Below are 24,070 nucleotides of genomic sequence, written 5' to 3' on the forward strand. Positions count from 1 at the left end.
TGCGAGGCACCACTGTACTTGGTAAACAGCTCAGCGAGTTACAGCGGATGCTCGGGTTGGGGATGTGATCCGTGTGGGATGCACGTTCGCAGGTTGCGATTTGGCGCTTCTGCGCATGTGCAAAATGCGATTTAGCGCTTCTGCACATGGGTGACCGCCAAAACCTGGAAGTAACCCGTTCTGGTACTTCCAGGTTTCAGCATGTCCGTAACCCAAAAAAATGCAACCTGAAGCGACTGTAACCTAAGGTATGACTGTATTTTGGCTTTAAGCGGTATAGAAGTTTAATAATCAACAACTTGGAACCTTAAGAAGCCAAAATCCCCTGTGGTGTCTGAAGAAACCAGCAACTCAGAATTCATCTGGGCTGTTTTTTGCCGCTGAGATCCACTGCAGAGCAGCAAAGAGATTATGCCTGATTTATGATCATGGCCACTGGTCCCATCACCTCCTGGCAAATAGAAGGGGAAGAAATGGAGGCAGTGAGAGATTACTTTCTTGGGTTCCATGATCACTGCAGATGGTGACAGCAGCCACAAAATTAAAAGACGCCTGCTTCTTGGGAGAAAAGCAATGACAAACCTAGACAGCATCTTAAAAAGCAGAGACATCACCTTGCCAACAAAGGTCCGTATAGTTCAAGCTCTGGTTTTCCCAGTAGTGATGTATGGAAGTGAGAGCTGGACCATAAAGAAGGCTGATCGACAAAGAATGGATACTTTTGAATTATGGTGCTGGGGGAGACTCTTGAGAGCCCCATGGACTGCAAGAAGATCAAACCTCTCCATTCTGAAGGAAATCAGCCCTGAGTGCTCACTGGAAGGACAGATCCTGAAGCTGAGGCTCCAAGACTTTGGCCACCTCCTGAGAAGAGAAGACTCCCTGGAAAAGACCCTGATGTTGGGAAAGATGGAGGGCACAAGGAGAAGGGGATGACAGAGGACGAGATGGTGGGACGGTGTTCTCGAAGCTACCAGCATGAGTTTGACCAAACTGCGGGGGGGCAGTGGAAGACAGGAGTGCCTGGCGTGCTCTGGTCTAGGGGGTCACAAAGAGTCGGACATGACTAAACAACAACAACAACATAGCCAACGCAACTGGGACTGGTTGGTGAAATCCCAGCCCCATGTGGGGTCCAGATGCTGCTGCTCACCAAGTCGAAGTAGCAGCTCTGGCAGACGTAGTGCCCTGGTGGCTCCTGGGTGACGTTCTGGCATTCCCCGCAGACCAGCCTCCCATAGACTTTGGAGAAGAGGGTTGGAGCGAACACACCTGCGGGGAAAGGAGAGCGAGAGGAGATCAGCCCCATCACCTCGCAGGATCCGTCCAGCCCACATCTTTCCCCCTGACCCGAGTTTCCCATTTTCATTACGGTGGTACCTTGCTTCTCAAACTTAATCCGTTCCGGAAGTCCGTTCCGTAACCAAAGCGTTGCAAAACCGAGGCGCGCTTTCCCACAGAAAGTCATGCAAAACGGATTAATCCGTTCCAGACTTTTACAACCCCTAAAACAGCAGTTTAACATGAATTTTACTATCTAACGAGACCACTGATCCGTAAAAGGAAAGCAATAAACAATGTACAGAAGCCACACAATCAATCAATCAGTCAGGAGCTGAACTGGGTTCCACACAGTCACAAAAACAAAACAAAAAGGGCTGCAAAAACAAAAGCACAAAATAAATAGCAAAAACAGACCTCAGCGTAACACTCAAAACGGAAGTGTGGCACTCAAATCGGAAGCGTAACACTCAAAACGGAGGACGTTCGGCTTCTGAAAAAAGTTCGCAAACTGGAACACTTACTTCCCGGTTTGCAGTGTTTGGGTTCCAAGGCGTTTGAGAACCAAGGTACCACTGTACTGTCTTGTTTTAATGGGATCATTTTCTAGCACATTTTAATATGGATGTTCAGGCTTATTGTGGAGGGTTTAGTCAACTCTGGCTGCTTTTCCCTCCTGGAGGAACAAAGGAAGAAGCTTGGGTTGGCCAAGTTAGACTTGCTAGCCTCAAAAAACCTGACAACAGATATTTTTGTATTCCCTGGTGTTACAAGACTGCTCAGGGGTTGGACTTATAAACAGGATAACGAGGATGATTTATCTATATCTCAAAATTCTCCCATTGGTACTACAGTGGTACCTCGGGTTACATACGCTTCAGGTTACATAGGCTTCAAGTTACAGACTCCGCTAACCCAGAAATATTGCTTCAGGTCAAAAACTTTGCTTCAGGATGAGAACAGAAATCGTGCAGCGGCGGCAGCAGGAGGCCCCATTAGCTAAAGAGGTGTTTCAGGTTAAGAATAGTTTCAGGTTAAGAATGGACCTCCGGAACGAATTAAGTACGTTACCAGAGGTACCACTGTAGGTGAGGTAGAAGATCTCCCCTGTTATATGCTCTATTGTCAGCTCTGTCAAAACCCCAGAAAGAGATTTTTTTGGAACAGATGCTGGCAGAACCCTGAAGTGAAAATATGTTGGCTGTTATCTGACTGCGACCTGCTTGTCACATATAAAACGGCCCCATTCGCTAAAGTTGCTAAATATATAAAAGCTATATGAAAGACAATGTTGGGTAAGGCTATCAATGGCTCCCTCCTACATAGCTGTCAACCGTCCCTTATTTGACGGGAAAGTCCCTTATCCCAGCGCCATGTCCCACTGCTGTCCCTTATTGATGATGTCCCTTAAATTTCCCGGGTTTCAAAGGAAGCAGCTCCTCTCCCTCTCTCCCTGCCGGCCAGGGAGGAGGGAGGCTCCAACTGTGTTGCTTGGCTGCGTTGCTCACCCAATAAGGAGTCCAAGAACGACTTGGGGGGGTGGAGCTTGCATGCCTTGTGCCGATCAAATCGGCCGCGTTGCCTGGGGACTCGCCTTTGCTCAGCGCTTCCCAGCGGAGAGGTGACGGTGGTTTCCCTTGCTGCATCCCCTTTGCCGGGTTGCTGCGCTGTGGGAACCACCGCTTGAGGCTTCGTTTGGCTGCTGGCTGGGCTTTCTGCCTTTCTGGCTCGGAGGGGCTCAGAAGGCGAACATACCTGTGCTCTGAAAATCCCTTATTTTGGCTGCTGATCCCTTATTTCCGAGGCTGCTGGCCCCTTATTTTCAAATCTGTAAGTTGGCAGCTATGCCCTCCTACCTACCTACCTCTGCAACTTACCTCCGACAGAGAGGAAGAGGAGGGCAGAGCTGACCCCGGCTGACCTGCTGTTGAATCTCTGCTCTTGGTGTCGAATGCCGCCAATCACCATGCACAGCCCCTAGAAGGAGAAAGAGAGTGAAGGATAGTGGCTCCATCCCTGCGTCCGCCAGCCTGGCTTTGGAAGAGGCAGCGAGCGAGCAGGAAGACCTAGCTCAGAATTCTCCCAACTGCCCACCCCTGAGAGATGGTACATTACCCCTGAAAAAATGGCAAAAATGTACAGGACAAGCTCCAATAAGTGTTGGAAATGCAAAGAGAAGGAGGGAAGCTTTTAATGTTTGATGGCATTACTGTATTTTAATATTTTGTTGGAAGCCGCCCAGAGTGACTGGGCAAGCCCAGCCAGATGGGCGGGGTATTTATTGTTGTTATTATTATTATTATTATTATTATTATTATTATTATTAGTGGCAGGATTGCAAAATAACTAAAAGTTATCGGGGAATGATTTACAATGAAATGAACAGAATGTTTAAGGCATCTTTTGTTAAAAGACCAGAAGCTTTTATGTTAGGTTGGCCAAATTCTGTGCAACTGCCATAAAACTTAGTCATTATCATAGCTGTCAACTTTTCCCTTTTCTTGTGAGGAATCCTATTCGGAATAAGGGAATTTCCCTTTCAAAAAGGGAAACGTTGACAGCTATATGGTAGCACAGCTTGTTCCCTAAGGCCTTTGAATGTCAATTTCAGGTTGTATTTTAGTGATTTAAATTATATATTTCTAACTGCTGCTATATCTGTATTGTCCCTGTTATACCCAACTGTAAATTCAAATGTATCACTATCGTGTTTTATGACTTCCCTGATATTGTATGTGAGCTGGAACTGGTCTGTAACCGAAATAATAAAATTATTATTATTATTATTTCTGTTAGGTATTACAGGGCAAGACTTGCCAAAAGGATGTAAAAAACTATTTATGTATGCCACAACGGCGGCTAGGATGTTAGATGGAAGGACGACAAGATACCAACGAAAGAAGAATGGCAAGAAAAGCTGATGGAATATGCTGGAGTGGCGAAACTAACTGGAAAACTAAGAGACAAGGCCAAGAGAGATTTTAAGAAGGACTGGGAACCGTTTATGTTATATCTAAAGAATTATTGTAAATAAGTGGACTTACTAGCACTTCTTTAAACACTTACAATTAAGAAAACGTGTAAATAATTAAGATGTAATAATGGGAAAATAACAAAGGGTAAGATGCAATGTGGAGATATGGTATAAAATTGTTTGTTATTGTTATAATTGATCAGATTATAATTATAATTATTATTATTTTATATATTAGATGATGATGATGATGATGATGATAAAAGCCAGGCAGTGTCTGCAGGTCTCAAACCGCTGGAAGCGATTAGGGGATCTAAGCAATTGCTTTGGTCGATGGAACCGCTGGGCTGAGCTGGCTCATAAAAATTTTTTTAAAGTAAAACAAACAAACTGCCGACCCCCAGCAAAAAAAATGTTGCTGGGAGTCCCAAATGCCACCATCCCCGGTCTGCGTTGCCAATGAACTTGGCCCCGTAGCCGTGCAGATCTCTCAGGAGAGGCGTCACATGTTGAGAAGGCCTCATTACTGTCAGCAATCGTGTTGCAGCATTCTACACTCAATGCAGCCTGTGGATCAATCGCAAGGGAAGCCCCGTGTAGAGCACATTGCAGAAACGCAGCAGAACTCGGCGCAACGGCAGAGCACCTCCCCTCTGACTTTTCATTGTGCAACTTTGCCCAAGTCTGTTGTTGTTTTGCAGATCCATTATGGTCGGGGAATAATGTGTCGCGAGGTCAGGGACGGGACCACTGTGGAACCAGGATGGGAACTCCATTCGGCCAAGCTAATGCGGTGAGAGGAGGAGTCTAGTAAATTCACCAATTAATTAATTACAGTCATACCTTGGGATGAATACGCTTCAGGTTGAGTGTTTTCGGGTTGCGCTCTGCAGCGACCCGGAAGTAATCGAACGCGTTACTTCCGGGTTTTGCTGCTTGCGCAGACGCTCAAAATGATGTCACACGCATGCACAGAAGTAGTGAAACGCGACCCGCGCACACGAAGTCATGTCTTACGTTCCTTTCAGGATGCGAACGGGGCTCCGGAACGGATCCCGTTCTCATCCAGAGGTGCCACTGTAAATCAAAGGGGCATGCAAATGTTACGAAACCAATAAAGTAAAAAAAATTCCCTTCCCGCGGCCCAAAGCTCCCCTGTTTCGTTTGCAGAATTCAGTCGCAGAATTTCAGGCCAGAATGAACAGTCCCGACAGATACGAGGGGATTTGGGAAGTGGGGGACGGGACAGAGAAGCCACAAATTCCTAGAGGGAAGATAATAAATAAACAAATAATTGTTGTTGATTTATTTATTTATATCCCGCCCATCTGGCTGGGTTTCCCCAGCTACTCTGAGTGGCTCCCAATAGAATATTCAAAACACGATAAATACATCAAACATTAAAAACTTCCCTAAACAGGGCTGCCTTCAGATGTTTTCTGAAAGTCAGGTAGTTGTTTATTTCAAGTGTCTTGATGGCCACTCGAGGGCTGGACTCACCGGGATGAAAAGGACGCAGCCCAGCAGGGTCCCCGTCAAGGCGGACTTGACGATTTCCTCGTAGCACTTGTTCTTCTCTCGGGCGCCTTTGATGAGGGCCGTGATGTAGAACGTGAGCTCCGTGATGGAGCCGAACGTGGCGTTGACCACGGCCCCCACCGCAAAGTTGCTCTGGGCTGAGATGCTGCAGGAGAAACGGAGAAGGTCCATGAGGTGAAGTAGCCGGCGCTTAACATCATCAGAAAAGCCTTGGGGTCCCTCACAACTCAGCCATTCTACAAGGTGTGACTGGAAAGTTCAGTGAATGGTCACAGAAAACGGACAGTGAGAAATATTTCAACACACAATTGGCATTAAAGGTAAAGGGACCCCTGACCATTAGGTCCAGTTGTGGCCGACTCTGGGGTTGCAGCGCTCTTCTCACTCTACTGGCCGAAGGAGCCAGCTGTACAGCTTCCGGGTCATGTGGCCAGCATGACTAAGCCGCCTCTGGCGAACCAGAGCAGCGCATGGAAACGCCGTTTACCTTCCCACCAGAGTGGTACCTATTCATCTACTTGCACTTTGACGTGCTTTCAAACTGCTGGGGGCCGGAGCAGGGACTGAGCAATGAGAGCTCACCCTGTGGCGGAGATTCAAACCGCCGACCTTCTGATCAGCAAGCCCTAGGCTCTGTGGTTTAACCCACAGCGCCACCCAAAATGCTCACAATTGTGTACAGAGATGAAGCTGAAAGTGTGTGAGTGGTTGAAGCAGTTTTGTGAAAGGCGGAAAACCATCGAAGATTACCCTCCGTTTGGCAAACCGTCAGCGAGCAGAACGGCAGCAAATGTTGATACGAGATTGTGAGTTATTGATGAGGGATCGGCGTTTGTCCGAATGATGGCGGAAGAATTGCATATTCCGTGTGAAATCGTTACTGAGGCTACTGAGTTGTCCCACCCTCCATATTCTCCCAATCTGGCCCCACCGGATACGTATCTTTCTTTTTCCAAAACTGAAATCTGCACTGAAAGGGCACAGATTTCCCAACATTTCACATGTCCAAGCTACTGTGACGAGGGAACTGAAAGCAGTACGAAAAGAGGACTTCTCCAGAAGTTTCCAACAGTTCTACAAATGTTGTCAACAGTGCGTTGTATCAGAGGGGGCCTACTTTGAAGGCCTGTAAGGTTGTACATTTGACTATTTCTCGCTGTCCGATTTCTGTGGCTGTTCACCGAACTTTCCGGTCACGCCTTGTATGATTCCATGATTCTAAATCTCATGGTTAATTCTTAAAGCCTCTTACCTGGCAATTGCCATGCCTATGTAGTACGAGAGGGGCATGATGGAGAGCAGCGCCAAGGTGAACTTAACCACAGAGCTGGTGTAATGGTTGTGCTTATCCGCATAGCCCAGAACTAGAGTCACAATAACCAAAGGGAGCAGATCTGACGGGAGGTATTGAAAGGAAAAACACACGTGCGTATTTTCTTTTGAGTGGCATCAACTGCGCAGGAGGTTTCGCTGAGAAACAGCTGCCCAGAGATGGCTGGGGTACAAATAATAAATTATTATTATTATTATTATTATTATTATTATTATTATTATTACTACTACTACTACTACTACTACTACTACTACTACTATTCCTTCTGGGAAGATGAAGCCAAGGAGGTGCTAGGAATACAAGGATCGGCTGAGGCCGAGCTGCAGTGTGCAAGCGTTGAATTAGACAGCAGAGCCAGTTTTTTGACATTCTCCCTAACAACGCTCCTGCTTTAACCAAAACAGGTTTCTAGTCCTTATGCAAGACATTAAACCTTCAAAACGTTAGGGCTGCACCTGGGGCCTGATCTGAGCCAAGGCTCCTCTGGAGGCCCGTGCAAAGTCAAGAGTTCTCTTAAGCATGTGCAGAGTGCGCAACCTCTTTGTTTAAAGATGGGCAAGGAAGTTTTTCAGAATGGTCGATACGATACGATAATCTTTATTGTCATTGTCCCATACAGAACAACGAAATTGAAAACATTTACATCAGGCATTCAAAAACCAACAAGCCTGCTATCCCAGCCTGGTTAGCCCCTAAAAAGTCCGATACCGCATAATTAAATACAATATACTCCCAAAGAGACTACCTTACACTGCGTTTAAAACCAAAATCGCATTTGGGTAGAAACTGTTTCTCAGGCGGCTAGTCCTGGCCTTTATAACCCTGTACCTTCTTCTAGAAGGCAGAAGCTGAAAGAGATCATTTCTGGGGTGCGCACTATCCTGCACTATCTCTGCAGCTTTCTTATGGCACTGCCTGGAAGCATAGATTTGATCCAGGGTGGGAAGAGTGCACCCAATTTTTCTCTCCGCAGTCTTTACAACCCTGGACAAGTAGCTGTGTTCAGCTCTGTCCAGGTTTTGCTCCTCAGCTCTCGCTACATCTGCAGAAGCCACTCCGCGCAGAAAACCCATCTGTTTTGCTTAACCGATTCAGTCTGCTCAATTTTTTATTTTAAATGCAACGCAATTGAGGTTTATAAACCAAGGAGGGGCATCACTGCATTCAAGAGATCCTACTCTGCTAAGAGAGACCCAGATCCACAGCTCTCGCGCAAACCTCACTCCCAAGGAGGCAAAGCCCAAGGCAACAACACCGAAAGGATACTGACGGCAAATACATTGATCCCATCCACGGCGTATTTGTAGTAATAAGCGTTCACAGCCCGGTAGCAGCAAAGGAGCACTTCAGCATCGAGGGGAACTTCTGTCTGCAGACGGCAGAGCCAAGAGACCATTAGTAGTAGTAGTAGTAGTAATAATAATAATAATAATAATAATAATAATAATAATAATAATAATAATAATTTATTTGTACCCCGCCCATCTGGCTGGGTTTCCCCAGCCACTCTGGGCGGCTTCCACAGAGACCAAAAATACACTAAAATGTCATACATTAAAAACTTCCCTGAACAGGGCTGCCTTAAGATGTCTTCTGAATGTCAGGTAGTTGTTTATCTCTTTGACATCTGGTGGGAGGGCGTTCCACAGGGTGGGCGCCACTACCAAGAAGGCCCTCTGCCTGGTTCCCTGTAGCTTTGCTTCTCGCAATGAGGGAACCGCCAGAAGGCCCCCAGTGCTGGACCTCAGTGTCCGGGCAGAACGATGGGGTGGAGACGTTCCTTCAAGTATACTGGACCAAGGCCTTTTAGGGCTTTAAAGGTCAGCACCAACACTTTGAATTGTGCTCGGAAACATACTGGGAGCCAGTGTAGGTCTTTCAGGACCAGTGTTATGTGGTCTTGGCGGCCGCTCCCAGTCACCAGTCTAGCTGCCGCATTCTGGATTAGTTGTAGTTTCGGGTCGCCTTAGAGTGCATTGCAGTAGTCCAAGCGGGAGATAACTAGAGCATGCACCACTTTGGAGAGACAGTCTGTGGGCAGGTAGGGTCTCATCCTGCATACCAGATGGAGCTGGTAGACAGCTGCCCTGGATACAGAGTTGATGCCAGTCAATGCACAATGCTGCTAAAATGGGTCAGAATCCTAAGGCCTATGGGCCACAGGCGGCCCATGGTGGTCGTTTAACCGGCGCATGCACCCCCACTGCCTGCTCAGTCGGCCCGTGCGCCGCGCTAAACCAGGGCGGAGCAGAGCAGGGACTGCCTTCTGCGACGCTGGCAGGCTTCCCATGGGCTGCGGGAAGCTCCTGCAGCCTATGAGAAGCTGCGCACACCTCCTCCGCACCGGAAATAGTGTTTGCGCATGCGCGTGCACACACGCCGGTCCACAGCAGCGTCTGCAGGAACGTGAACCGGCCCAAGCCACAAAAACATTGCCGACGCCTGTGCTAAAGCTTCACTTCTGGGGTAGGGACTGTGTGAATTGCGTGTTTGCCCTGGGATGTTATAACATAAAAAGTTAAAAGGACCCGTGACCATTTGGTCCAGTTGTGGCCGACTCTGGGGTTGCGGCGCTCATCTCGCTTTATTGGCTGAGGGAGCAGGCATGCAGCTTCCAGGTCATGTGGCCAGCAGGACTAAGCCGCTTCTGGTGAACCAGAGCAGTGCACGGAAACACCGTTTACCTTCCCGCCAGAGAGGTACCTATTTATCTACTTGCACTTTGACGTGCTTTCGAACTGCTAGGCTGGCAGGAGCTGGGACCGAGCAACGGGAGCTCACCCCGTTGGGGGGATTCGAACCGCCGACCTTCTGATCAGCAAGTCCTAGGCTCAGTGGTTTAACCCATAGTGCCACCCGCGTTACAACATAAGCACACACACACACACAAAAGCCAGCTGGATCAGGGCAATAGCCCATACAGTCCAGGATCCTGTTCTCGCAGGGGCCGAACCAAAGGGAAATCTGCAACAGGATCCAAAAACGAGAACAACCCTCTCCTTCTGGGGTTTCCTGCAAGTGGGATCGAGAAGCTTTGCCCTCTCCTCATCTGTGATCCTCTTTTAAATCCATCCCAGCTGGTGGTCATCCCTGTCTCCTGTGGCAGGGAGTTCCACAGGTTAACCACGAACCGTGGGACGAAATATCTTTGTTTATCTGTTCGGATAATTCTCCGGAGTTCTACCTGTGCCGTCTCTTGCTTGCTTGGCTAAAAAGCCACAAGCCTTTCTCCATGGGGGCCCTGCCCTCTGCTACGTCCGCGGCCCCCGTCCCGCCAACACCTTTACCTTCCGCAGCCGCTGGACGTGGACCTGCTCCGGGGGCAGGAGGAGGAGCTTGGTGACGGTGCGGCCGTTCATCTTGGCCACGGGGATGATGAAGACGAGGAGCCAGCAGACGAAGCAGATCAGGCCGTGGGCGAGAGAGAGGAGCGGGTAGCCCAAAAGGAGCCAGACGTAGGTGCTGGGACGCCGCTGGGGGAGAGATGGGGAATGGGAGGGATCAGTGAGGGGGGAGAGCTTCCCCACAGCAGGTCAGAAACACACAGGGGTGGAAGGGACACCAAGAGCCATCTAGTCCAGCCCTCACACATGACGGGAATCACAGCTAAAGACTCCTTGGCAGAGGGGCACCCAACCTCTGTTTTATTTTTTAAAATATAATTCTCTTAAATTTTCTGTTTTACAATTTAGAATGCTCACCTAAACATCCTTAAAGTATCAATGACTTCCCGTCTTCTCTTTCCACGGTTCATTTTACAAATCATAAATCCCTGCATATCTTAGGTAAATTAAACCATTCAGTACAGTGGTACCTCGGGTTACAGACGCTTCAGGTTACAGACTCTGCTAACCCAGAAATAGTACCTCGGGTTAAGAACTTTGCTTCAGGATGAGAACAGAAATTGTGCAGCAGCGGTGCGGCAGCAGTGGGAGGCCCCATTAGCTAAAGTGGTGCTTCAGGTTAAGAACAGTTTCAGGTTAAGAACAGACCTCCAGAATGAATTAAGTTCTTAAGCCAAGGTATTCCATTACTACATCCATCCAAGCTTGTTTACACTGCTGAATTTATCTTAATGCTGCCAACGTTTTCAAATGTACAGTAGACCCTCGGGTTACGTTACTCTCGAGTCATGTAAACTTTGGGTTGCGAAAGCGGCAAACCCAGAAGTATTTTTCTGGGTTTCACCACTTGCGAAGAAACGCTCTATTGCGCCGCGCACGTGCGCAAAAGCGGCGCCTCTGGATAAGGGTTTTTCAGGGCACGCACGGACCCCCAGAACGAATTAAATTCATATCCAGAGGCTCCACTTTAAACAATTTTCCCCCATATACCGTATTTTTCACTCTATAGGATGCACCAGATGATAAGACGCACCTAGTTTGGGGGGGAGGAAAACAAGAGAAAAAAATATTATGAATCCCAGAAGCCAGAACAGCAAGAGGGATCTGGCTTCTGGGATAACCGCGCCAAACCTCTTCGGGGCAGCAGGATGAAGGCTCCCCCTACGCGAAGAGTCTGCGCAGAAGCCACGGCAGGCGCGTCGCTGAAGGGGTGCTGCGCAGTTCTCCCTCTCCTGCGAAGGAGAGGCGCTGCGCAGAGAGGGAGAACTGCGCAGCGCCCCTTCAAGTGAAGCTGGAGAAGGAACAGAAGGAGACCCTTCTGTTCCTCCTCCGGCTTCCAGGCAGGTGGGTGGCTGAAGCCTTTGGAGCGCAGCGGGAACTCGCGCTGCACTCCAAAGGCTTCGGGTTCCTTTGGCTGAAGCCAGGAGAGTCTTGCTCTCCCAGCTGCAGCAAAAGGAACCCAAAGTCTTCGGAGCGCAGCGCGAGTTCCCGATGCGCTCCAAAGGCTTCAGGTGGCTTTCGCTGAAGCCTGGAGAGCGAGAGGGGTTGGTGTGCACGACCCCTCTCGCTCTCCAGGCTTCAGCAAAAGCAACGTGAAGCCTCCGGAGTGTGGGGGGAGCGCTCCCTCTGCGCTTCGGAGGCTTCGCGTTGCTATCGCTGAAGCCAAGGAGCCTGCATTCGCTCCGTAGGATGCACACACATTTCCCTGTAATTTTTGGAGGGGAAAAAGTGCGTCCTATAGAGCGAAAAATACGGTATTCAACAAACATTTTCCAATCTTCTTTAAACGTATGTTCTTCTTGTTCTCTGATTCTATACATTATGTCTGCAAGCTGCGCATATTTCATCAGCTTCAGTTGCCATTCTTCTTTAATTGGGACCTCGCTCATTTTCTCCAACCTCTGTTTTAAAACCTCCAGTGGGGGGGGGGAGTCTGCCCCCTCTCCTTTAAGGATTCTTGAGCTGTGATTCCTGCATTCCAGGGGGCTGGAGTAGATGGCCTTTGGGGGTCCCTTCGAACTCTACAATTCTAGGAAAGCAGCACCCCACCTTACCCAGTGTGCTGCACTGTCCTCGCAAGCCGACTCCTGGCGGGAGACGAGGGGCGTGGTCTCCTTCACCTCGTTCACTTCTGCGATGGCGTCGTATTTGCTGAACTTCATGTTGCAGTTCCGGTGGTACGTTTTTGTCTGCGAGATGCAGGAGTTGAGAAAGAAGTCATGGAAGGGAAAGGGCGCTTCCCAAATCAAAGCCCAAGACATTATTTTTACTGCGGGAAACGGTTTGCAAAAAATGTGTACATTAGGAAAAATATTATAATAATAAAATAACAACAACAATAGATTATGAATCACCTTTCACATTACAGTGGTACCTCGGGTTAAGTACTTAATTCGTTCCAGAGGTCCGTACTTAACTTGAAACTGTTCTTAACCTGAAGCACCACTTTAGCTAATGGGGCCTCCCGCTGCTGCCGTGCCGCCGGAGCACAATTTCTGTTCTCATCCTGAAGCAAAGTTCTTAACCTGAAGCACTATTTCTGGGTTAGCGGAGTCTGTAACCTGAAGCATATGTAACCTGAAGTGTATGTAACCCGAGGTACCACTGTACAGTCATACCTCGGGTTACAGATGCTTCAGGTTGCGTTTTTTCGGGTTACAGACTGCCGAAACCCGGAAGTACTGGAACGGGTTACTTCCGGGTTTTGGCGGTCGCGCATGCGCAGAAGTGCCGAATCCCAACCTGCACGTGCGCAGACGCACCGCTGCGGGTTGTGAACGTGCACCCAGCACGGATCACGTTCGCAACCCGAGCGTTCACTGTAGACTTAAGGCGTTTTGCCAACGCACAACAAAACTAAACACAGCCGTATCTCTGTTTTCCAACAGCTTAGTTGTCGAACTTTTTGGCTCCCAAATGCCGCAAACCCAGAAGTGAGTGTTCCAGTTTCTGAATGTAATTTTGGAAGCCAAATGTCCAACGGGGCTTCCGATTGGCTGCAGGAGCTTCCTGCGGCCAATCGGAAGCCATGCTTTGGTTTCTGAACCCTTTGGAAGTCGAACGGACTTCCGGGACGGATTCTGTTCGACTCCCAAGGTACGGCTGTATAGGTTTTAAAACCGCATCCGAGGTGGTCTGTACTGGAGGTGGTAGAGTCCTCACAAAGATGTGTTATCATTGCACATTTCTTCTAATAAACATACCGTAGATTCCGGCGTATTAGGCGACAGGGCGTTTAAGACCACCCCTAACTTTTGCCGTTCAATTTTAGAGTTTTAGAGTTTGAGCGCTGCCAGGGGCAGAGCGCGCACCCCTCCGCTGCCTCTGCTATCGCAGCAGCCCAAGGCAAGGCGTTTGGTGGGCGGGCGAGCTGTGTCCCCTTCTGTGGGGAGGGAGGAGGAGCGACAGCAGAAGGGGCACCTCTGCTCACCGCCTCCTTCTCCTCCTTCCCAATGTGTATTCCCGGTGTATAAGACAACCCCCGAATTTTGGGGTGATTTTCCAGGGCTGAAAAGTCGTCTTGTACGCCGGAACATACGGTATTTTTGTAAGCAATTCTCTCCCCACTCCACTCTCATGTATTTTTCTACTGCTATCTTCACATGGCTAAGCAATTTTTTAAACAGCAGTACAGAATTCGGAGAAGTGAACATCATTTCAAATGGCCTCGGTCCTGTATACCTGAAGGAGCGTCTCCACCCCCATTGTTCAGCCCGGACACTGAGGTCCAGCTCTGAGGGCCTTCTGGCAGTTCCCTCACTGCGAGAAGCCAAGTTACAGGGAACCAGGCAGAGGGCCTTCTTGGTGGTGGCGCCCTCCCTGTGGAATGCCCTCCCTTCAGATGTGAAGGAAATAAGCAGCTATCTTGTCTTTAAAAGAGATCTGAAGGCAGCCCTGTTTAGGGAAGTTTTTAATATTTAATGCTGTATTGTTTTTAACACTTCATTGGAAGCTGCCCAGAGTGGCTGGGGAAACTCAGCCAGATGGGCAGGGTATAAATAATAAATTATTATTATTATTCAAAGGCCGGCTGCATTTCGGCCTGCATATTCTTTCCAGAAGTGACCGTAAGGCGAGGACCGAAATCACCCCCCACCCCAGAGGAGCAGGCAGGTTTCATCTCACAAGCCACCGCCCCCCTCTTCCCTCACCCTCTGCCCTAAAGACACGCAGCTTCCTCAGCTGCCATTATTGGCCGGCACCTCTCAAAAACGCCCAAAGTCGCTGTTCTGTAAAAATCAACGGCTGCAGGCTGTGTCCTGGACAGACGGCTGCCAGCTTCCGTTTGGGTCTCCTACCTTTTGAATGACTTTTCCAAACGGCCAGAGGAAATATCCCGCAAGTTTCCAACACAGCTTACCTGCGGAGGGGGGAGAAAGACAGGTGAGGTCCCGGAGCAAAGAAATAATAATAATAATAACAATAAATAATAAATTTTATTTATATCCCGCCCTCCCCAGCCGAAGCTACCCCTTTCTGTAGGCTGGGGCAAGATCCAAAGGTAGTTCCAAAGTCCAAACGCTTCCCCACTAGACAAATGAGTTCTTACAAACATACCTGTCCTGAATTTTCCACTCATCCATTGCTTTTGCAAGTCCCTCCCTCCTCCCCGAAACTGGATCTTGAACATGAGCGCAGCCTCAACTGCTTTTCGTATGCTCTGAGATTCCTGGGGTTGGACTAGATGACCCTGGGGTCCCAATTCTACAATTTTACAATTCTGTGCTAAGGCCTCTGTACTCACCGTAGGGTACCCCCAGGATGGTGAGGAACATCAGGATGGAGACCAGGACGTAGAGCAAGGAGAGCCACCATCCGAAACAGAGGAGGTAGAAAATATTTCCACATGTCAGCATAGAGCCTAGGTAGAAGATTCGTTTTTTAAAACACACAAAGTCTATCCCAGACTCGCATTTCCCACACCCCCTTCCTTCAGACGCAGAGGACTTTGGAGGGTAAGGCCTCAAGGACGCACAGGAGAGAGGAGGGGACCTTCACCAAAAAGTCTTTTTATCCAACTTAAATCTCTCTCGCTAGTCGTAAATGAGAAAACCACTGGAAACAATAACCTTCCACTGTTAACTTTCCCCTTGTTTTAATTTTATGATCTTCTTGACTCCACTCTAATAACTCTTGATAAGTTAGCGGCTTCTCTTTACCAACCTCCTCTTTTCTATGAAAAGCTTCTTGTGGCGAAATCCATTCGGGTGTCTTTGGACATATTCTAGATTCATATTTATTCCAAATTCTTAATCAGATTTTTGAAATCCACATCAGCTTTGACTTTACCGCCCCACAAATATCCACACCATTCAAACCTTAAATCATGTGCTTCTGAGTTCTGGAGTCTCTTATTTCTCAGTGTCACCCCCTCCTTCATCCACACCAAACCAGAAGCCACAAAATACAATTTCAGGTCAGGTAAACCCAACCCTCCCCTTTTTTTTGAATCCTGCAATGCTTTAATTTTGACTCTCGGTCATCCCCCCCCCATAGAATTTTAGATAAATCTTTTTGCCATTGTTGAAACAGTGAATCATTAGTCGAAATAGGTATTATTCGAAATAAAAACGTCGTTCTAGGCAGAACATTCATCTTTATCACTGAGATTCTACACAACAATGATAATTTTAGCATCTCCCATCTTGACGTATCTCTTTTTGATTTCGGCCCGTGTCTTAACATACCGTATTTTTCGCCCCATAAGACGCACCTAGATTTTTGGGGGGGAAATAAAGGGGAAAAAAATTATTTCCCCCCCAGATGCGCTGCGTTACACCAGGAGCTTGGGGCGTGCGGAGCTCAGCGCGCCCCAAGCTTCTGCGTGCCGGCAAGGTCTCCGCTAGCGTGGGAGAGCCGGGCGCCTCTCCCAGGGCTAGCGGACCCCTGCGCTAATCCAGAAGCTTGGGGCAAGCTGAGGTCAGCGCGCCCCAAGCTTCTGCGTGCCGGCAAGCAGTCCGCTGCCGCCCCAAGCCTCGCGCACCCGGTGGGACCTCCTGCCGGGCGCGCGAGGCTTGCAGGCATTCGCCCCATAAGACGCACCCCGATTTCCCCTTCATTTTTGGAGGGGAAAAAGTGCGTCTTATGGGGCGAAAAATACGGTAGCTATTTTGAAACAACATACAATTCGTACTTGTCATAGTAATACCCAAGTATTTTAATTCTTTTTGATTTGGAAACTCCGTTTTCTTCATCAAAACCTTCTGATCTTCTGTTGTCATATTCCTTGTTCATATTTTTGTTTTCTGGTCATTAACCTTAAAGCCTGCTAACATACCAAAATCACTTACTTTGTTCATAAGAATCTCCACTCCCTGCATCAAATTTCCCAGAACTAATATCAGGTCATCAGCAAAGGCCCATAACTTTCTTTTTCAATCTTTATTCCGATAATTCTCACATTTTGTCTAATGTCTCTAAGCAAGACTTCCAAGACCAGAATGAAAGGTAATGGGGTCAATGCTTTGTCCCCTTCTGTTATCTCACAGGGTTTTGTCAATTTCCCCATTAACAATTATCTGGGCTGTCTGTAATTTGTAGATCATTTTTACCCATTTAATAAAGTTACCTCCAAAGTTCATTTCTTGCAGTGCTTTAAACAAAAATACCCAATTCACCTTGTCAAAGGCTTTTTCTGCATCCAAAAAAATCAAAGCAGCTCGTTTCTTGTGGCAATTCAGATATTCCAAAGCATCCCATATATTTCTCACGTTATCTCTTAACTGTCTTTTAGGCAGGAATTCACAGTGATCATGATAAATTGAATCCTGCAAAATCTTTTTTAACCTTTCTGACAAAATTGATGTAACTTATAATCATTGTTCAGTAAGGAATTTGGTCGATGGTTTTTCATCAGAATCAAGTCCTGAGCTTCTTTAGGTATAAGTGTAATGTTAGCCTCTCTCTGACTATCTGGAATCTTACCGCTCTGTAAAATATTGTTCATTGTCCATTGAAAGGATTGTAAAAGTACATCTTCAAAAGACTTATGGCAAAAAGCCGACCGTCCTTCTGGCCCAGTACCTTTCCTTTCTGAAATTTTTTTATGGCATCCCATAATTCTTGAACAGTTACAGGGTCATTCATCATTTGTCTTTGAGAGTCTGAATCTTTGGTAAATGTTAAAATTAAGGGGGAGGATTTGCTGAAATAAATTTGGGAATTGGGATGCAGAAAGGGGAGGTACGGGGAAGTCGGTGAAGTAAGTTTTAAGAAAAAAAGGATTCGAAATTATACATGTTTGTTTTTGTGTGTGTATGTTTGTATTGTGTATTGTGTGTGTTTTTATAATTTGTGAAAATCCAATAAACATTTATATTAAAAAAAATGAATCTTTGGTAAATGCTATCTCTGTAAGTATTCATCTGTGTGTGTGCTTTGTTTTGTTTTTTGGGAAAAAAAGATTACTTGACCTTTATACAACTTAGACTAATATGGGTGAAATACTTTTTCATATTTGTCTTTTCTGTTATCACAGCAATTGTAATTCTGTGGGCAGAATAGGGTCTTCAAGGAAACTCTAAGCATGAACAGTTCCCAGGGTTCTTTGGGGGAAACCATGACTGTTTAAAGTTGCAGGATACTACTTTTAACTATATGATGCAGGTAGAGACCTTTCTGGGTTGCTACAGGACAGTGGAATTTTCCAGTGCTGGGCCTCAAATAATTAAAACTCTCCAGATGACATTTGCCCGGTGCCTAACTCATGTATGAGGATTTCAACTAAAAACTAGGAAGAGCTTCCTAGCAGTTTGGTGGAAGAGGTTGCCTTGGAACGAGGTGGACTCTTCATCAGTCAAGGTTTTGAAGAAGGCTGGACGGCCAACCTATGAGGGTAGCTGTAGCCGTGGATTCTCTGCATTGGCAGAGGGGAAGAGTGGATGATCTTTGGACTCACAGCTGTCCATGGAGGCACAGGTCCATTCTGTGTCCAGGGCAGCTGTCTACCAGCTCCATCTGGTATGCAGGATGAGACCCTCCCTGCCCACAGACCGTCTCACCAGAGTGGTGCATGCTCTGGTTATCTCCCGCTTGGACTACTGCAATGCGCTCTATGTGGGGCTACCTTTGAAGGTGACGCAGAAACTACAATTAATCCAGAATGCGGCAGCTAGACTGGTGACTGGGAGCGGCCGCTGAGACCACATAACACCATTCCTGAAAGACCTACATTAGCTCCCAGTACGTTTCCGAGGACAATTCAAAGTGTTGGTGCTGATCTTTAAAGCCCTAAATGGCCTCGGCTCAGTATCCCTGAATGAGCGTCTCCACCCCCATCGTTCTGGCCGGACACTGAGGTCCAGCTCTGAGGGCCTTCTGGTGGTTCCTTCCCTGCAAGAAGCCAAGTTACAGGGAACCAGGCAGAGGGCCTTCTCGGTGGTGGCGCCCGCCCTGTGGAACACCCTCCCACCAGATTTCAAAGGGAAAAACAACTACCAGACTTTTAGTAGACATTTTAAGGCAGCCCTGTTTAAGGTAACTTTTAATATTTGATGAATTATTGTATCTTAATATTTTGCTGGAAGCCACCCAGAGTGGCTGGGGAAACCCAGCCCGATGAGCGATGTATAAATATTGTTGTTGTTGTACCTTCACAATTCTACTAGTATTTGAGATCTTTTTCAATAGAGTTTTATATGCACTTTTTCCACTTTTTTTTTAAATGGGGGCGTTTAATGGATAAAGTGGGGTAAAAGTTTCATAAAACAAGTCTGTCCTTCAACAAGATACGGGAGGTTTGGCCTCTTAAAAAATACAAGCACGTCCTGATGTTTATGTCCAGGTGATTGTTAGACAAGAACAGCAGTAGGAAACTAACCGGGTATTTATTTCTGTTTTTTACCTGCAGGGCTTTTAATTATGTTCAGGTCAGAGTACAGCTCCTTCACGATTTCCGAGCGGTCTTCCCAGGGCCTGGCTGTCACGTGGCTCTTCCATTTCTTAAAGCCAAACTACAAGAGGGAGAAAGAGGTCGTCTGTTACAGGGGCACCTATTAAAGCTATTTAAAGCTGTGTTGCATAATCAAGCCCTTTCTGGGATCTATAGTTCGAGGAGAGAGGTTCTAGGTTCTCAAACTACAATTTCTGGGACTCTTGAGAGGGGAAGCCATGGCTGTTTGAAAGTGATGTTCCCATGAACGTCTGCAGGAAGGCAAAGGGAGATACTGCCCCTCTGGAGCAGCTGAATAATAATAATAATAATAATAATAATAATAATAATAATAATAATAATAATGTTTCTAGCATTTGTAGAACCCAAGATATGAGGCAAGCGAGGGAAACTAACCTGCTCCCCCCACCCCCGCAAACTCATTTTTTTATAAAAAATATTTATGCACCACTGTATCACAGAAATATATCACCGTTGTTTACAACAGCGTAAACAAAGCAAAAACAAACAGCAGTAAGGCCACTGTGGGGTGTGCACTCTTAATTGCCTACGTAGGCCTTGAGAAACAGAAAAGGTTTCAGCGGGCATTTAAAAGTTGGCACAGACGGCGTCTGCTGAATCTCCAGTGGCAGAGAGTTCCACAGGACCGGGCCAGCGACGCTAAAGGCTCGGTTTCTTGTCGTTGTTGTTGTCAAACGAGCCTCACCAACGTAGGGGAATAACCCGAGACATTCCTGCAGATAATCAGGCTAGGATATCAGGGTTCTGGCGGTTCCTGAATTAATACATGAACCTTGAATCCAGCTGGGTAGCAGATGGTCAATGCAGCTGTTTTAACAATCGTGTCAGCTCTTCTCAACCAGAAGCTCCCGTCAGCAATTTGGACGCAGCATTCTGCACCAGCTGGAACGTCTGAACCACACCCAAGGGCAGCCCCACATAGAGTGCATTGCAGTAATCCAGCCTCAAAGTCACCAGGTGCATGAGCTGAGAGTTCCCCACTGCTAACCTACAGAATCCAAAAACTCAATTATCTGGGTCTCTGGTCCCCCTCAGTTTTCACCTTACTTAAACTGCACCCCATTGTTCTCAATGTATTCAAACTGGACCCTGGACCACTCAGCAGACTTGGCTGGGGCCTCCAGGAAAGAGCAGAAAACCAAAAACCTACCCTGCTGCGCAGAAAAGTAGAGGTCATTTTAGTCCATGTTTGTCTAGCAGCTCCATGTGCTAAGCAGGCTGAGACCCCACCTGTCTCACCAGAGTGGTGCATGCTCTGGATATCGCCCGCTTGGACCACTGCAATGCACTCTACGTGGGGCTACCTTTGAAGGTGACCAGGAAACTACAACTAATCCAGAATGCGGCAGCTAGACTGGGGACTGGGAGCAGCCGCCGAGACCATATAACACCGGTCTTGAAAGTACCAGTACGTTTCCGAGCACAATTCAAAGTGTTGGTGCTGACCTTTAAAGCCCTAAACGGCCTCGGTCCAGTATACCTGAAGGAGCGTCTCCACCTCCATCGTTCTGCCCGGACACGGAGGTCCAGCTCCAAGGGCCTTCTGGTGGTTCCCTCCCTGCGAAAAGTGAGGCTGCAGGGAACCAGGCAGAGGGCCTTTTCGGTGGTGGCGCCCGCCCTGTGGAACGCCCTCCCACCAGATGTCAAGGAAATAAACAACTATCTGACATTTAGAAGATACCTGAAGGCAGCCCTGTATCAGGAGGTTTTTAATGTCTGATGTGTTACCATTTTTTATATGTGCTGTAAGCTGCCCTGGGGACGCGGGTGGCGTTGTGGGTTAAACCACAGAGCCTAGGATTTGCTGATCAGAAGGTTGGCGGTTCAAATCCCCGCAACGGGGTGAGCTCCCGTTGCTCTGTTCCAGCTCCTGCCAACCTAGCAGTTTGAAAGCACGTCAAAGTCAAGTAGATAAATAGGTACTGCTCCGGCAGGAAGGTAAACGGCGTTTCCATGCGCTGCTCTGGTTCGCCAGAAGCGGCTTAGTCATGCTGGCCACATGAACCGGAAGCTGTATGCTGGCTCCCTCAGCCAATAAAGCGAGATGAGTGCTGCAACCCCAGAGTCGGCCACGACTGGATCTAATGGTCAGGGGTCTCTTTACCTTTTAAGCTGCCCAGAGTGGCTGGGGAAACCCAGCCCGATATGCGGGGGTATAAATAATAAAATTATTATTATTATTATTATTATTATTATTATTATTATTATTATTATTATTATTATTTTATTAGTATGCTGTTGCCATTTCCCCTCAACCTTCCTGCTTTATCTTTTTGCAAAACCTTTTTGCTGCTGCTGTTGCTGTTTGCAACCAAGCGGTGTATATATTTTGAGAAATAAATGAATAAGAAGAGCCTGCGGAATCAGACAGCAACAATGGCAGCAAGAACGTTTTGCAGCTGGAGGCGAAACAAAAAATGCCACACTGGATCTGCTGCCTGAGGCAACCGCTTCGCCTCACCTCGCGGTTGTGCCGGCTCTACAATACGATAATCGATGCAATACGATCATCTTTATTGTCATTGTCCCATACAGAACGAAATTGAAAAATCTACATTAGACATTCAAAAACCAACAAGCCTCCTATCCCAACTATCCCAGCCTGGTTAGCCCCCTAAAAACTCTGATACCCCATAATTAAATACAATATACTCCCACAGAGACTCCCTTACACTGTGTTTAAAACCAAAATCGCAGTTGGGTAGAAACTGTTTCTCAGGCGGCTAGTCCTAGTCTTTATAACCCTGTACCTTCTTCCAGAAGGCAGGAGCTGAAAGAGATCATTTCCGGGGTGCGCACTATCCTGCGCTATCTCTGCAGCTTTCTTATGGCCCCTGGAAGCGTAGATTTGATCCAAGGTGCGAAGAGTGCACCCAATTATTCTCTCCGCAGTCTTTACAACCCTGGAAAGCACTGTTTTTCTCCTGACCGTGCAGCTCCCAAACCACACACAGAGAACGTAAGTTAATACACTCTCCACAGTACAATGGTAAAATGCCATCAACAGGTCCTTTGAGAGATTGTTTTCCTGGAGGATTCTCAAAAAAATATAACCTGTGCTGTGCTCTCTTCATTGGGTCTTTGCTGTTTTCTCCCCAGGTTAGGGCGTCTCCCAACTCCATTCCCAGGAATTGAAATGGGCACACCGGGCTCCGTTCCTCTCTGCCCTTTGCCATCGCCCGCCCTCCTCTCCCTGCCAGGAACTCACCTTGTAATTGTTGGAGAGCTTGTGAGCCTCGACCTCGTTCTCTGCGGTGAGGGTGGTCTTGACCAGGCAGCCATCGCATGTCGGCACTTCCTCGGAGTGGTGGGGGCAGCAGGAAGGGTTCGAAAACACTAGGGAGGAAGCGGGCAGAGGCATCCGGACACGTCAGGGGTATTGTTATGTACTGAGTTGAATAGGATCCAGAATGCAGCAGTCTGATTGGTCCTGGAACAAAGGATCCAGAATGCAGCAGTCTGATTGGTCCTAGAGCAATAGGATCCAGAATGCAGCAGTCTGATTGGTCCTGGAACAATAGGATCCAGAATGCAGCAGTCTGATTGGTCCTAGAGCAATAGGATCCAAAATGCATCAGTCTGATTGGTCCTGGAACAATAGATTCCAGAATGCAGCAGTCTGATTGGTCCTGGAACAATAGGATCCAGAATGCAGCAGTCTGGTTGGTACTAGAATAATAGATTCCAGAATGCAGCAGTCCGATTGGTCCTAGAGCAATAGGATCCAGAATACAGCAGCCTGATTGGTCCTAAAACAAAAGGATCCAGAATGCAGCAGTCTGATTGGTCCTAGAGCAATAGGATCCAAAATGCAGCAGTCTGATTGGTCCTGGAACAATAGATTCCAGAATGCAGCAGTCTGATTGGTCCACAGGAGCCACCCAATCCAACTCCAGGTGGAAGTGAATCTGCAACCTGACTGGACTACGGGAGAAACCCGGAATTAGCCAATCACATGGGGGCAATTGTGTAAATAAAGTATATAAAGCAGACATTTCGGGGAAACTTCCATTCCTCACTACAATGAGCTGAATAAAGAGCATGAAATCCACAACAGAGCCTAGGGCTTGCTGATCAGAAGGTCGGTGGTTCGAATTCCCGCGACGGGGTGAGCTCCCGTTGCGCGGTCCCTGCTCCTGCCAACCTAGCAGTTTGAAAGCACCTCAAAGTGCAAGTAGATAAATAGGTACCACTCCAGCAGGAAGGTAAACGGCGTTTCCATGTGCTGCTCTGGTTCGCCGGACACAGCTTAGTCCTGCTGGCCACATGACCCGGAAGCTGTACGCCGGCTCCCTCGGCCAGTAAAGCGAGATGAGTGCTGCAACCCCAGAGTCGGCCACAACTGGACCTAATGGTCAGGGGTCCCTTTACCTTTTACAATAGAAGCTCCCCGTTTCCACCCCCACACCTTACCTGGCAGTATCCTGGGGGTCAGGATGCCATGCATGAGTTGGTGGGACCCCGAATGGAGGTCCCCCACGTCCCCATGGGTGTTGTTGACGGCAGCGCAGTGCCGGTCGCAGAGAGACCCCCTCCGATGTGGGTCGGCCTTCGGCTCCAGTTCTTTGGGGAAGTCTGGAAGGGGAGACAGAATGGCTGTCAGATAAATGCTGGAAGTTACCGTATTTTCCCATCTATAAGACGCCCCCTATTTTGGGGCGACTCCGGTTTAAGAAAATGGGGGGGGG

At 47.7% G+C, this 24,070-nt stretch overlaps 1 protein-coding gene across 1 annotated transcript in view; it reads right to left on the reverse strand.

Moving 5' to 3' along the window:
• The window catches only part of LOC308595583 (uncharacterized protein), a 48,943-nt gene that overhangs the window by 17,761 nt on the left and 7,112 nt on the right, over positions 1-24,070 (reverse strand). Inside the window, exons 2-13 of the mRNA XM_081209992.1 lie at positions 23,796-23,957; positions 22,591-22,718; positions 19,314-19,422; positions 15,216-15,332; positions 14,770-14,831; positions 12,526-12,660; positions 10,415-10,600; positions 8,394-8,496; positions 7,047-7,188; positions 5,756-5,939; positions 3,159-3,258; positions 1,154-1,272 (exon numbers count right to left, since the gene is read on the reverse strand). Of these exons, the coding sequence (XP_081066118.1) occupies positions 1,154-1,272; positions 3,159-3,258; positions 5,756-5,939; positions 7,047-7,188; positions 8,394-8,496; positions 10,415-10,600; positions 12,526-12,660; positions 14,770-14,831; positions 15,216-15,332; positions 19,314-19,422; positions 22,591-22,718; positions 23,796-23,957 (1,547 nt within the window). The remainder of the gene's footprint in view (positions 1-1,153; positions 1,273-3,158; positions 3,259-5,755; positions 5,940-7,046; positions 7,189-8,393; positions 8,497-10,414; positions 10,601-12,525; positions 12,661-14,769; positions 14,832-15,215; positions 15,333-19,313; positions 19,423-22,590; positions 22,719-23,795; positions 23,958-24,070) is intronic.

The sequence above is a fragment of the Podarcis bocagei genome (genome assembly GCF_964188305.1).
Source record: "Podarcis bocagei genome assembly, chromosome: 10".
NCBI classification, from domain to species: domain Eukaryota; kingdom Metazoa; phylum Chordata; class Lepidosauria; order Squamata; family Lacertidae; genus Podarcis; species Podarcis bocagei.